Source organism: Bombus huntii, chromosome 1 (assembly GCF_024542735.1).
Source record: "Bombus huntii isolate Logan2020A chromosome 1, iyBomHunt1.1, whole genome shotgun sequence".
NCBI lineage: Eukaryota > Metazoa > Arthropoda > Insecta > Hymenoptera > Apidae > Bombus > Bombus huntii.
Window position 1 is genome coordinate 11,554,101 of NC_066238.1, and position 12,488 is coordinate 11,566,588.

General features: G+C 39.4%; 1 protein-coding gene across 4 annotated transcripts in view; it reads left to right on the plus strand.

The window, feature by feature from the left end:
- The window catches only part of LOC126870814 (BTB/POZ domain-containing protein Tiwaz), a 39,535-nt gene that overhangs the window by 16,529 nt on the left and 10,518 nt on the right, over positions 1–12,488 (plus strand). Inside the window, exons 1-3 of one of the 4 annotated variants that reach the window (XM_050628843.1) lie at positions 1,641–1,848; positions 7,848–7,931; positions 8,479–8,694. In XM_050628843.1, coding sequence (XP_050484800.1) covers positions 7,903–7,931; positions 8,479–8,694 — 245 coding nt within the window. In that variant the 5' untranslated portion in view covers positions 1,641–1,848; positions 7,848–7,902. Of the gene's footprint in view, positions 1–1,640; positions 1,849–7,847; positions 7,932–8,478; positions 8,695–12,488 lie in introns of those variants that run through there. The other 3 variants (XM_050628863.1, XM_050628836.1, XM_050628854.1) reach the window with 3 other exon arrangements.

The following is a 12,488-nucleotide window of genomic DNA, read 5'->3' on the forward strand; positions in this document are numbered from 1 at the left end:
GCTCACTCGACCCAAGGATTCCTTTGTTCCGACGAATATTACCGCGTGAATGTTTCAACGCTCGTAATGAACGCTGTTAACCGGCAAAGAGAAAATTGTAATAGAATTCCGGGTGAACGTGTGAGCGCGATTCCAACTGATTATTGGCAGAAATTAGAGAGTGAACATGATTCGTGAAAAAATCGAAGTAGAGTGTAGATGGGAGAAGGAGTGATCTAGTACGAAGAACGATATGAATCGATCGATGAAAATAGTTATCACAAGTCGTGAGGCGAAAGTACACGTAGATATTTGAACACGAGAATATTGCCTTGTGGGTGTTTCGATAGTCATAACGAATGTAGTTAGCCAAGAGAGAAGAAATTTTCACAGAACTCTAGACGGAGACGTGGTCGCGATTCGAAATGACGACTTTTGTTAAAATTTGAAATTGAGAGTTGAAGACTGAATAAAAATGCAAAGAGATCATACGTAGGAAAAGGATAGTTTAGTAGCTAGAAAGAACTAGGCGTTTAGTTATGAAGCAAATCAACGAAAATAATTATGAAACTGTGACTGTGAAAAGAAAGTATATATTTGAATATCTATGAAAACATTACCAATCGGTTGTAATAAATTATAGATTAGACGACGAAGATACAATTCTAGGAATTGAAGTACATATAAAGGATCATCTAATATGAAGAAGCAACAATAGTTGTTACTAGTAATTATTAACAATTACTCTTTCCGATAGAAATATTAATCTTACGAATCGTGAATCAAACATATAAAGAAATATTTGAACATCACCACATACGTTATTTAATTTAACGTTACGATTCTGTCGATGTCATCAAACAAATGATTACCGTGATAATGTTGCTGTCGCAGGTAACGAACGATCACGAAAATACCATTCCATTACAAATATTATTCAGACGAGGCCGACATCGCGTTCCACCCCACCGGTGATGAATCATTTATAATGAAGTCACATAAAGAAAAGGTCACCATCCCGACCAAATTAATGCAACATTTTACAATTTTATCGCAGTTTGTCGAAATTATGTCGCAGTTGGTCATTCCGTTATTTCTCGATACGTACACTGATTGTAACAACATCGACGAGCTAAAGGAAACAAACGAGCCATAGAATCATCGATCGTTCGATCACAAGAGACGACAGCGAATCGCAATTAACCCGAAATTTCCATACGAAAACATAGCCTGCTCGATTCATTACATGTATCGATGTGATAGTCGTAATTTCTTCTTTCAATTCTCAAAGGCCACAGGCGATTCGATAAAAAAGAGTTAATCGTCGCTTCATCGGACTCCGAATGGAAAAGAAAACGCAGAAAAAGGAAGAAGTTCGTTTTCGTAATGATTGCCGATAGTATCGACGCGGTCGGTCCCATTGGCAGGATTTCCACGTGCAACGATACGTTTTACGGAAACGCGTGCTCGATTGCCCAGCAACAAGGGGAATTTGCATACGACGATGCCTGCAGGCGATCGGACGTCCACGCAAACTTACCGGCAGACTTCTAGTTTGCGACGTTGTACACGCGCTGAGGACACGCGCGTGTCCTCAGAACGTGTTAGACCCCTTCTTCGGTCGAAGCCTCCGGCGAAGCTCATCTTGGCACACGTGCATGCAGCTGGTCACTTGGAGCAGGGTGCCGCCGTTGTGCACACAAATGTTACGGAGAACGTCGCACAAAGCGGCCACTACCATCTTTTCGTAAGAAGATCGTTCGCTCTTCCTGCATCGCGGTCTGCTCTGTGCGGTCTGAATCCACTTCCGCGTGTACACTTGTTTGTCGCTTTCTCGAGTTAATCTGATTGTGCGACTGGATACACTTGGTGAGTTTAATCGAGTTAAATTCAACGGAGGATTAGTAAGATCAAAGAAAGATATTTATTCGTATAACATATACATCGTATTTATGAATATTTATGTAGCGCTGTATCATCTGCGACTCGTGAAACATGTTTTTAATCATTTAAAGGTGAAGGTTTCTGTATTTCAATCTGAAATTATATGTTGGAAAAATTATTCCGATTGAAAAAGTGTGTTTGATATTTTATTCGAATGAGAGAAAAACGAAAGAAGGAAATTACTTCGGAGAAAATGTACAGATAAATAATTAAATTACAATTTCTTTACTGACTCCTTCCTTTAAGTAATTTCTGTAATATAGTCTGAGCAAAAGGTCCTCCATTTCCTGATCTACATTTCTTACTCAACTCTTCTCCAAGAAACACGTGTGTTTTCTACTAATTTACGTTTCCTTCGCTGTAAGTTCAGTTTGAATGTTAACAACCCAATATTACTTACAGAAAACCATTCGCTTTATTAGAAATGCCTTTCTTTCCAGGACTTTTAATTTTATCACCAAGCAAATACAATTTACGTACATGCTTCCTTATTTCCTGTCGTCCATGTATTGCAATGATGCGTGTCGTCTAGGCGCATTAAAGCGTCCTTCAGCAAACACCCTGCGGCGTCATGTTCATTATCCTAATGCATGTCTGTATTCTACATTTGTATGCATATTGATGACCCATTCATTTAGACCATACGTTCTACACTCAAATACACACACCCACACGCACACACAAGCACACAAATATACACATAGATATTCAAACAAGTTCATTTTTGCGATTCAAGGCCCCAACTCGACGGGACAGCTGTTGCTGAAATCGTTGCTGCGGTGTTCTTTCACTTTCTCCGGCTAGTTCTGCCTATCTTCGTTCATATTTTATCGCGATTATGTACCAGTATATAATATTAATTATGCAACGTAACGAAACAAGAGCAGTTGAATGTTTACGCTTACATAACTGTCGAATTAAAATAGAAAATTAGAAAACAAGAAAATTTAGAGCACAGTGCTAAGGAAATTGATTATTTCTGCATTGTTTTTATTCGCAATTTAGTGTGCAATTATGATCGAAGTTAATTACAACTACGTTCATACGCGTATTTGTATTAATAGAATTTGCATACGCTAATCGATCGCCCAAAGGTATTCAAAGGTCGATCGTTGTTATGTACACTAACATAAAACTTCTTCAACTCACAATCGGTTCTTCTTTTCTTACTTTGCACTTCGAACCGTGTTAAAACTATTTGTATAATATTGAATCCATCAATTTTTAAATTCGTCATCAATAAATCCAAGAGAAGTGAATTACATATTACGTTTTTCAAAAACATCGTCACTAAACCAAACTCGAATATCTATCGCATTCGTCTAATATGGATTTTAAATTAAACAAATCGAATCTTCGCCCAAATTCATGATCGATATACCACGTGCAATTACCTATCACAACTGTGGTAACAGCTTTTTAATTATATACATTATGGAATATTACAGCTTCCTTGAAATTTATTACCGATAAATCAAGTGAAAGCTCGTAACAAATACGCTCGTAATATCAACTCTCTAATTAAATAAATTATATCTTAAATCTTCATTCGGATTCGCTACGAATAAATCAACTAAAAGCACTTACCACATCGATGATACACAACAATTTCTAAATAAAATAAATTACGCAAATCATAAACCAAAGAAAAGTACGCATAACGCGTATCGCCTATTGTTACATCTCTTCAACCGATCTACCACCAGTTCCATCAGCATCCAAAAAATCAACCTTCGCCACTTATTCCAGCTAACAACTCTCCTTGCGTTACTTCACGCCCCCCAAGCAACCCTCTGCGCATTCCCTCCTACCTGGAGGATTTATCGTCGCCCCGATTCCAGCGGCCGCGTGTCAATTAAAATATATGGACCAACCAGGTCCAAACAAACAACCACACCGTATATATTCAACCGTTACTCTACATTCATAAACGTCAAAGGCGCGAAACCGTCGATCGTCGCTCCGGGCGACGAGCATGGTTGTTGTATGGTAGCCGCCCTCCGTCAACGAAGAAACGCGCAAAGAGCTGTACCAGAAGAAGATGGCTACGAAATTTTGACCAATCCGTACTAATTCGAATACATAGTTCAACAACGATAATTCAATAATCCGAACTTTTTCCTAAACTTAAGTTTCCCACTTACGTTTCAAGGTGATGACGAATTGCAGCATGGCAAGGAGAAAAAGAAACATCTTTCATCTACACGTTATCCTACTTGTAAATCATTCTAACGGTTAAACAAAATTTTATCGAGTGATCCTTAAGGACTTAAATAATTAGATAGATAAATAATACATACTCTAATGAAGGATCCTTAAAGACTTCGAAACTATTGTACTTAAGCAATTTTATAGGTAAATAATATTCTAACGAAGAATCTCTACGGACTTAGAAGCTTAAAAAAAAGGAAAATACGAGCCTGTCTCTGTCACACAGCGGTTTTCAAACAGTGTACTACGCCGAGAGGATGCGGATCGCTCGACGACTTCCACTCGGAGCGACGAAGAAAACGCGCTGCATCGCGTTTCACGTGGTCCCTGCGGCGATGTGCCGCAGCGCATGCTGGTACACCGCGGAGAAAAGAAGAAGAAGACGAAGACGAAGAGTTGGAGGAGGCGGAAAAAGGTGGGGGAGGAGGTGGAAAGAGAAACCAGTCCCCTTGGCCTTACCTTCGTCCCCATCGACGTCGCAGGAACTCTCTGGCTCACAGGCTGAAAATAAATATCGCCACGACGACGAGAACCTTCTTTGCTTCTCGAGTTTCGTGGTTGATGGTACTTCGGCCAGGGTTCTTTAATACCCCTCCCCCCCCCCCCCCACGTTACACAGTCTCATATTTATTGGTGTTTATACGGGCGGAGGTTAACGTTACAGAGCTCGTGTAATGATTTATGCCGTCGAGGGCGAGCTGGAACTCGCGGAGACTCGAACACAAGCGACTACATCGGGGTGATGTTGCGGTTGATTTAAGCTCGCGCCATCCTTGTGGCAAGGGTTTTGTGTCGTCGTTGGTAATTAGTAATTAGACTTTTGCGGTCTGTCGTTTGTATGTCCGAGTAGTTAAAGCACGACTGTTACCACAGTAGTATGCCAGCCGCAGCTGAGGCATTGAGAAACCACATTGATCAACTCCATAGATCGAAAAGCTGGAAAAAGGGACGATGTTGCAAAAACTGTTTTCTTTTTTTAATTTATCTCGGAATTTGCATCGTTGTAAGAAAAGACCGATTGAAGATTAACTCGCTTAACTTAAAACACCAAACCAATATCGCGGAGAAGGATTTGTATACGTTGCAGCGTGTGGCCTTAGTACAATAAATCAATCTTACCTGTTAACCGTGAAGTCATATTTTAAGAACGTCAGTGGAACACAATCAGTCACGGGGTACACGATAAATACCAGAATCTTCTGCTGCGTGAGAAGTTAAAGAAACAAACAAGTATATGAAAACTGATAACATTAACTTATATCATTTGTATTAAATACGAAATACTAAATACAAAAGTTGCGTAAAACAATATTAACGTGAACTTTATTCGTTTCTAAATAACAAAAATTAATGTGAACGATCAAACACACCAAAAGATCGCCGAAATATTTTTTAACTTCGACAGATTCACAGTTATACACGCAGATAAATTTCTCGTGTAACGACGCTAACAGATATCCAGAAACAGTGAACTGTATCTTTACCATTTCCTCCTACGACTTCTGATAACACTCAACCTTAAACGGTTAAGTTGATTTCACCCATAAATTCATTCGTATCTTGTTCCCCGCTTTCCAATATCTCCAAACGTATTTCTAAACTAACTTAGAACTGAATGAACAATCCATGATCCACTTGCATACTCTCGAAGCAACGACAATGTTAGTACCTTGTAAACCTTCCCTCGTTGCATTACCACCTACATAAACTCTATCTCTATAGTCTATTCCTCTCGTTTATTCTCTAGCTATTTCTCTTCAAAAGATAAAAACCAGTCTGTCACTACCACCACAATAGTGATAGTATTGGATTTAAATACGGACTAAAGAGAATTTTAAGTAGTACGAAGCGAAATTTGACAAATGCTTCGAATAAATACAATAGAACATTTTTCTAAACTCATCGAAAGATTGCTATTTATTAATTTTTTTTTTGTTAAATATATATCTGGTTGTACTCAGAATTCTCAACGAATCCGCGTATCGTCATCCGAACCGGAAGGATTCCGCGCGGCGAACAGAGGAGAACTTTAGAACAAAGCGAGCAGGATCGCAGTGTGTACATAGGCTGGAAATGAGTCAGGGTTCTCTGTTCGCAAACCGCCGACCAGACCGACCATCCCTTCCACTTTTCTCATTCGTCGGACCACGGCGAGTTTGGTTTTCCCTCGGCCAACGGTGCTCGTTAAATATTGTTTCGCCGTTAATTGCCTTATTAATACATATGAAAATCGTTGTAGTGGCTCGGTAGCGCGTGTGGTAACGTTCGAAAACTTTCCGGGTCAACGGCTAGACCGAAAACAATGACCCGCTAGATCAGCGTTATCGTCGTCGGCGACCAACCGCGAGGATCAATAAATTAAATCGAGCCGCGTCGAGTACCGCTTGGAATCACGCGACCTCGTTAGAGGGAAAGTTCCGCGCTAATGTCAGCGTGTGCAGCGCTGTTTTGACTTCTAAATGGCGGCGTCCATCGTCGCGGTTTCAACGTCGGGGAAAAAGGATGATCGGAAACCACAGACACACTCGCACGTGTCTGCGTATGACAAGTGGAATACGGGTGTACGTGTGTTTATGGGAGATTTGCTCGGACAGAAGTGTAGAGATTGTTAGTAGAAAATCTTCAAAATACCTGGTAGATATTATATTTAGAAGATGAAATGTATCTGCATTTAAATTCTATTTTCTTAGTGTCCATAGAAATATACATATACATATTTGGATTCATGTCTGTGGTATAGTAATAAATTATATTTTCTAACTTTTATAGCAGAGAAATTCCATTTATACAGAGAATAGCCATTTATTACTGTCAATGTACTATATACTAGCAAAAGTGTGCATTTATTTGGTTTTGAAGTTAAATATATATTTATATCATTCTCCTAAATATTTCAAAAGTTTCAAATAGCGTACATTAGTTGTATCTTTCGATACAAATTTATCCTTTTCAACTATTTCATATTAAAATACTCCAACTAATCAAAAACATAACAAAAATCATCATCGTTCGTAGATAAAAAATAGTTCGCGTTTTAAAAAATAGTCGCCGCAGCAACTATTGCCGATTTCGGGAAAAGTCACATTTTCCTCGATAGTTTCTGGATTCGTACGATGGAAAGCCAATCGGTCGGAATTTAGAACGAGAGATAAGCGAGAGCACAGGGTAGGGTGGAAAAGAAGAAGAAAACGCTGATACCTCGCCGGAGAAAGCTGGCTGAAACGTGTTACCATTTGTTTATGTCGTGTTTTGGAATTCGTTTTTTCGATTTACTACGAAGTCTGTTGGCTACTGTTTTAGAGCTTCTGCTCGGGTACAGAATTCTGTCTGAAAAGATTTTGAAACAAAACGTTGGTACTGAGTTGAGTAATAAATTCGTTTTCCCTTCACTAGTGTATATATATATATGTCGGAAAATATTATGCAAATTATTTAAAGTATATTAAGATACACATATTTAATTTTCTGATGAAAGATATATTTATAGAGATATGAGATAAATACTTCTTGATTAAACAGACTACATAGGAAGGTAATAACACTTCTTGCGCACTTTTAAGGAAACGTGAATGAGCTTATTACACAACCTAATATTTGATAATTCCAGGAAAAGAGATTTTACTACTCTTGTGGTTTTTGTAACATAAAATTTCTTTTTAGCATGCTAGATGTATTAGTGTGCAAGATTACGTTACGTGGATTTTTAATTACAGACGGAAATGTGAGGCCGACGGAAAGGAGGCGAAGGCGGAGCTGGCACAACGCAATATGTTCCCTAGCGCTCAAATTAAAATGAGGTAAATAGAACCACGTTCAAGTTATACTCTTAAAGAGCAAAGCGTAATATACCGTGGAACATCGAGAAAATGATACGCCTCCGTGCAATTGAAATTCTTCGATCTTACGTAACATCTAACAATCGGTCGTAGAATGTAACGAGAATTACACGAACGCATAAATCTTTACAATGGAAACGATAATGTCTTCCTTCTCGGTAACTATTAATAAATCAATTAACTACAAGGTAGTTGCAAGCAATTGAACATTAGAGAAAAGCAACTATAAGAAATCATTTTAAAAGTCTATCGTATTCTATAAAGTCTAAATATCAAAAAATTCAAGCAATTAACTACTAGCTAGTTGCAAACTATTCATTAAAAACATTACATATTCTACAAAAACTAGAATTAATTTAATACGAATAATTAATATCCTACACCCTATATTCAAAAATTTTAAAACAGCGATTTTTTACCCTTAACCTTACCCTTTCCTAAATTATTGAGGCAACAATTTCGAAGCCTCGTAGAAGGAACACGGCCTGATGGTGGCTAATGTCGAAAGTATCTTTCTCAGATTGCTGTCGCCAAGCAGTTCGCCGGCCACGTCGCCCACAATGTCGAATTCTTCGTCGCCGACGCCACCGACACCGGCTGCACCAGCTTATAACCAGAAGATGACCGGAATACCCTGCGTGGCCGCCGCTTCCAGATACACGGCGCCGGTACACATCGACGTAGGTGGCACGATATACACGTCCTCGCTCGAAACTCTCACCAAGTAAGTACATACACTACTTGATCCTTGCGAGACTAGTGATACAATGCATATACAATTGCGTTCTTTTGATCGTTTCTCAACTAAATCGCACTTCTCCATCGTTAAAAAAATTCTGAAATTTGAGAAACGTATGAGACGATTTCGATAGAATTTGATTTGAAGATTCTGTCGCTCGAGATTTGTCTAAAATATTAAAAATATTTTTCTCGTTTGTTTTCGAGGACCACGAGAAGCTTAAACATCATTGTCCTTTGATATACAGAGAAATGTTCTGTCAAGCGTGAAGCAAAGGGATGAAGACTAGAATAATTTCGTGGAAAGTTCGCAGATCTCGATCTTCGAACGGATACGCTGCTGTCGTTCTAATATATTACGCGCTGAAAAGTGAAATCTGCGATAATGAATGCGAGATAGATATTTTTACGAACGATCGAGACGGTCGAGACGGCATTCCGACGGGAAAGTTGAAATCGACACTTGTGTGTCGTTAGCCATTAAAATATCGTGCTTAAGATAGCGAGATCTCGAAAATGGGTTAGTACCTCTCCATTGTGTTTGGAAATTTGTCTTTACAATATACGATATTGTGCTTGAGACAGAGAATTTTCGAAAGTATGTAGACTAGTTGCTCCGCATCTTATTTGGAATTTTTACCGTTTCTTATTAAAAAATATCGTACTTAAACTAACGATCTATCGAAAATAAGTTAGCCCTTCTATTTCATATTTCGAAATTTATTGTTTCGCAATAAATATCGTACATGAAATAAGCAAGCTCTCGAGAACATGTTATCTTTTATCCACCGTGTTTGGAGGGCTTTTATCGCTTGGGAATAAAATATTGTGCTTGAGATACTAAGGTCTCGATAATGTGAAATCTTCCCTATCGTATTTAGAACTTTATAATCTTAAAATATCGTTCTTAGAGAGAACGATTTTTCAAAAATAAATTACGTCTTCCGCATCCTATTTCAATTTTTATCCTTTTGAACTATTTACAAATATCACTGCGAATGCTAGGATAGAACTGGCGAATAAATTGTCTACATATATAAACCTCGGAAACCGAACGTTTTGCATCAAAGCGGCTCCGCGTCCGCGCGAAAACCGTTTCCACAGTCCGAAGAATTCCGCCGCGAGAGAGTAGAAAGGGAGCGTGATGTCCGGATCGCGGAAACGTGACCATCGACAACGCTCCAGGATGTTCGTAGCAGGCAATATCTCAGGGAACATATCGCTCGCAATCAGGCACACCGTTACTATGCTCGACAGTGTCCAAAGGCTATTTGCGGTATACCCGTGTACTTTATGCATAAAAGAGACGTAACGTGAAAGCACAACCACACTTTGTACCGAGAAGAGACTTTAATCTCTTCGAACCATCCTCCCAATCCCTCGATTACAAAAATCTTCCTCGAGTCCAACACCTGAGAAATCAAACAATTCCATCGATGTTGAATTTCGCGAGATACCTGAGTATAACGGACGTGCAACACAGCTCTTTGGCGTCTTTCCATTAACTTTACTTCGTTGAGTGTATCAACCTACTGAATCTACACGCACGAGTACACAAACAGATCTCATCGATCGACAACGTGATAAATCACCAGTTCATCGGACTCGACGTTAATAAATTTCGATTTGAGTCGAGCATCGCGCCTTTCTTTAGTTCCTCTCACGGTGGTTACCTTTCGGATGGTAGCGTAACACGGTAGACCATAAAATGGCACCGCGATACAGTTACATGCTCGTCCGACGATATTCTGCCGATGCTCGTTACGATCCACCGTCCGTAAGCTAACTAACCTGGACGTGGATGGATATCCGGTGCCTCGGCTAGGGTTAAGAGAATCATTAAGTCGTCCGCGCGGCATAGGATCCAGCGAAACCGAGCGAATTCATGGCAAAGTTAATTCTAATTGGCAAGCGAATGCCTACTATCGTTAACGGAATCATTAACCGAGTCGCTGGCGCTCGATTTTTCCTTCTTCGACCGCGATGAGCTTGCGAATGCTCATAAGAGAGCCTCGTTAAGCAAACTGTCTCGTTTGTTAATTTCATGAGATATGGTCCTCGCGATACCAACGAGGAAAATCGTGGATGTCGACTTTTTGGTAGCGATCCAGCAACGTGTAAGAACATGTGATCTTTATTAAATTAAAACTACAATCCTTATCACGGACATAACTCGACTCGTCATAACGCGATGGATTAAACAACATGGATCGTTTGCCGCCAGTTCGTATCAATTACGCGATAACACGGTTAATGAAGTATAAAAGATAAGAGGAGCAGACCAAAGAGACGAGATTCGAACGGATAAAACTGGATTTGACTCCTGTCGCGGTTGGTTTCGCGGTTGATCGAACCGTCGTGACGTAGCTTGGCTTCGTTTTCGATCGATCAGCGGTCAGATTCGCATCGTTCGTTTGGATTTTAATCGGTGGGAACGCTGCAAGCGAAGGTAAACGACAGGCGAGGATAAGTGTCGCGACGTGACGCACAAGAATCGAGAGAAAAGAGCCGGAGAAGTGAGGCCAATCAGCCCGTGGATATATCGTAGAAAACCGCCTGGCAACCTCTCCGCCATCTCCTTCGACACGCTCCATTGCACCTTCCTCCTTCATTATACGCCGTCGACCTTATTGTTTTGTCGAAAGTATCGCCAGATTACCGTACACTCGATCGTATCGCTATTAGAATAGGAACGCGACAGAATAGCGCGACAAGGTCTTTCGTGAGAATGATCTGATGGAAATATGCTAAAGGAATTTCTACTACCGTGTTACACGTTACTCTTTTCTTCTATTTCGTTTCTTTAAACACCTTGTATCGGTATTTTCTACTTTTACCACTTTATACGAGCAGAGTTTGCTCGACTCAATTTGTCTGCGAGGAATGTATCGGCCTAATTATGGAAATTATTGCATGAAGCAATTATTTACTGTTCAGTTTTGAGAGGAAGAGGAGAAATATACGAGAGAACTGATCCGACATAATATCCTCGTTTAGCGGCCACCTATTTTCTTACGTGTTGTTTCATATGTGTTAAATTTGTATTATAGTTCGGAAGATTATAAAACATAATTGGACACGGCTACACATAACTGAATATGGTTTCTTTTTGTTTATTTGCAATGACCGTGATTATAGCAGTTTCTAATTAAGGAACGATCTGGTTAATAGAAAATACGATATCGAGGAAAGTGATTAGCGAATTATTAATTATATTTAACGAATACAGTAAATCGCCGTGTATTGGAAGGAAATTTTAGTTGGAGATCGGTTAGCTGGACTCATGCTAGAGCAATTCGTTTGTTTGAACGTGGGAGGAAAATCAGTGAACTTCTATTATATGAATTATTTATCCTTCGTCGAGTTCAGATGGATTAAATGAATAATGAATATACCCGTGAATGAATTTTATTCATAGCGGATAAAAATTCAAAATATGTACCTACTTAGTAAAATACAAAGGTTGTTTGATTGAAATAAAATTAACAAGAAGGAAATGAAAGCATCCTTTCTTTAGTCTTGCAGATATAAGTTATTCACTTCCTGGTGTAACCATCGTATGCATTTTACATACGCTCGAAGCAAAAAAGAAGAACACAACAGCGAAAGGCAGTAAAAGTCGCGATCGTTCCAATGCATAGCGCATTGTATGATAAGTAAGTTACACCTTTCACCCATTAAACGCAGGGCAAATCGCGCTTAAAACATCTAACTCGATTTAATTCAACGCTGCAACGCGACTCGCTTGAAACATTTTAATGAGCGACTGCTATGTCGACA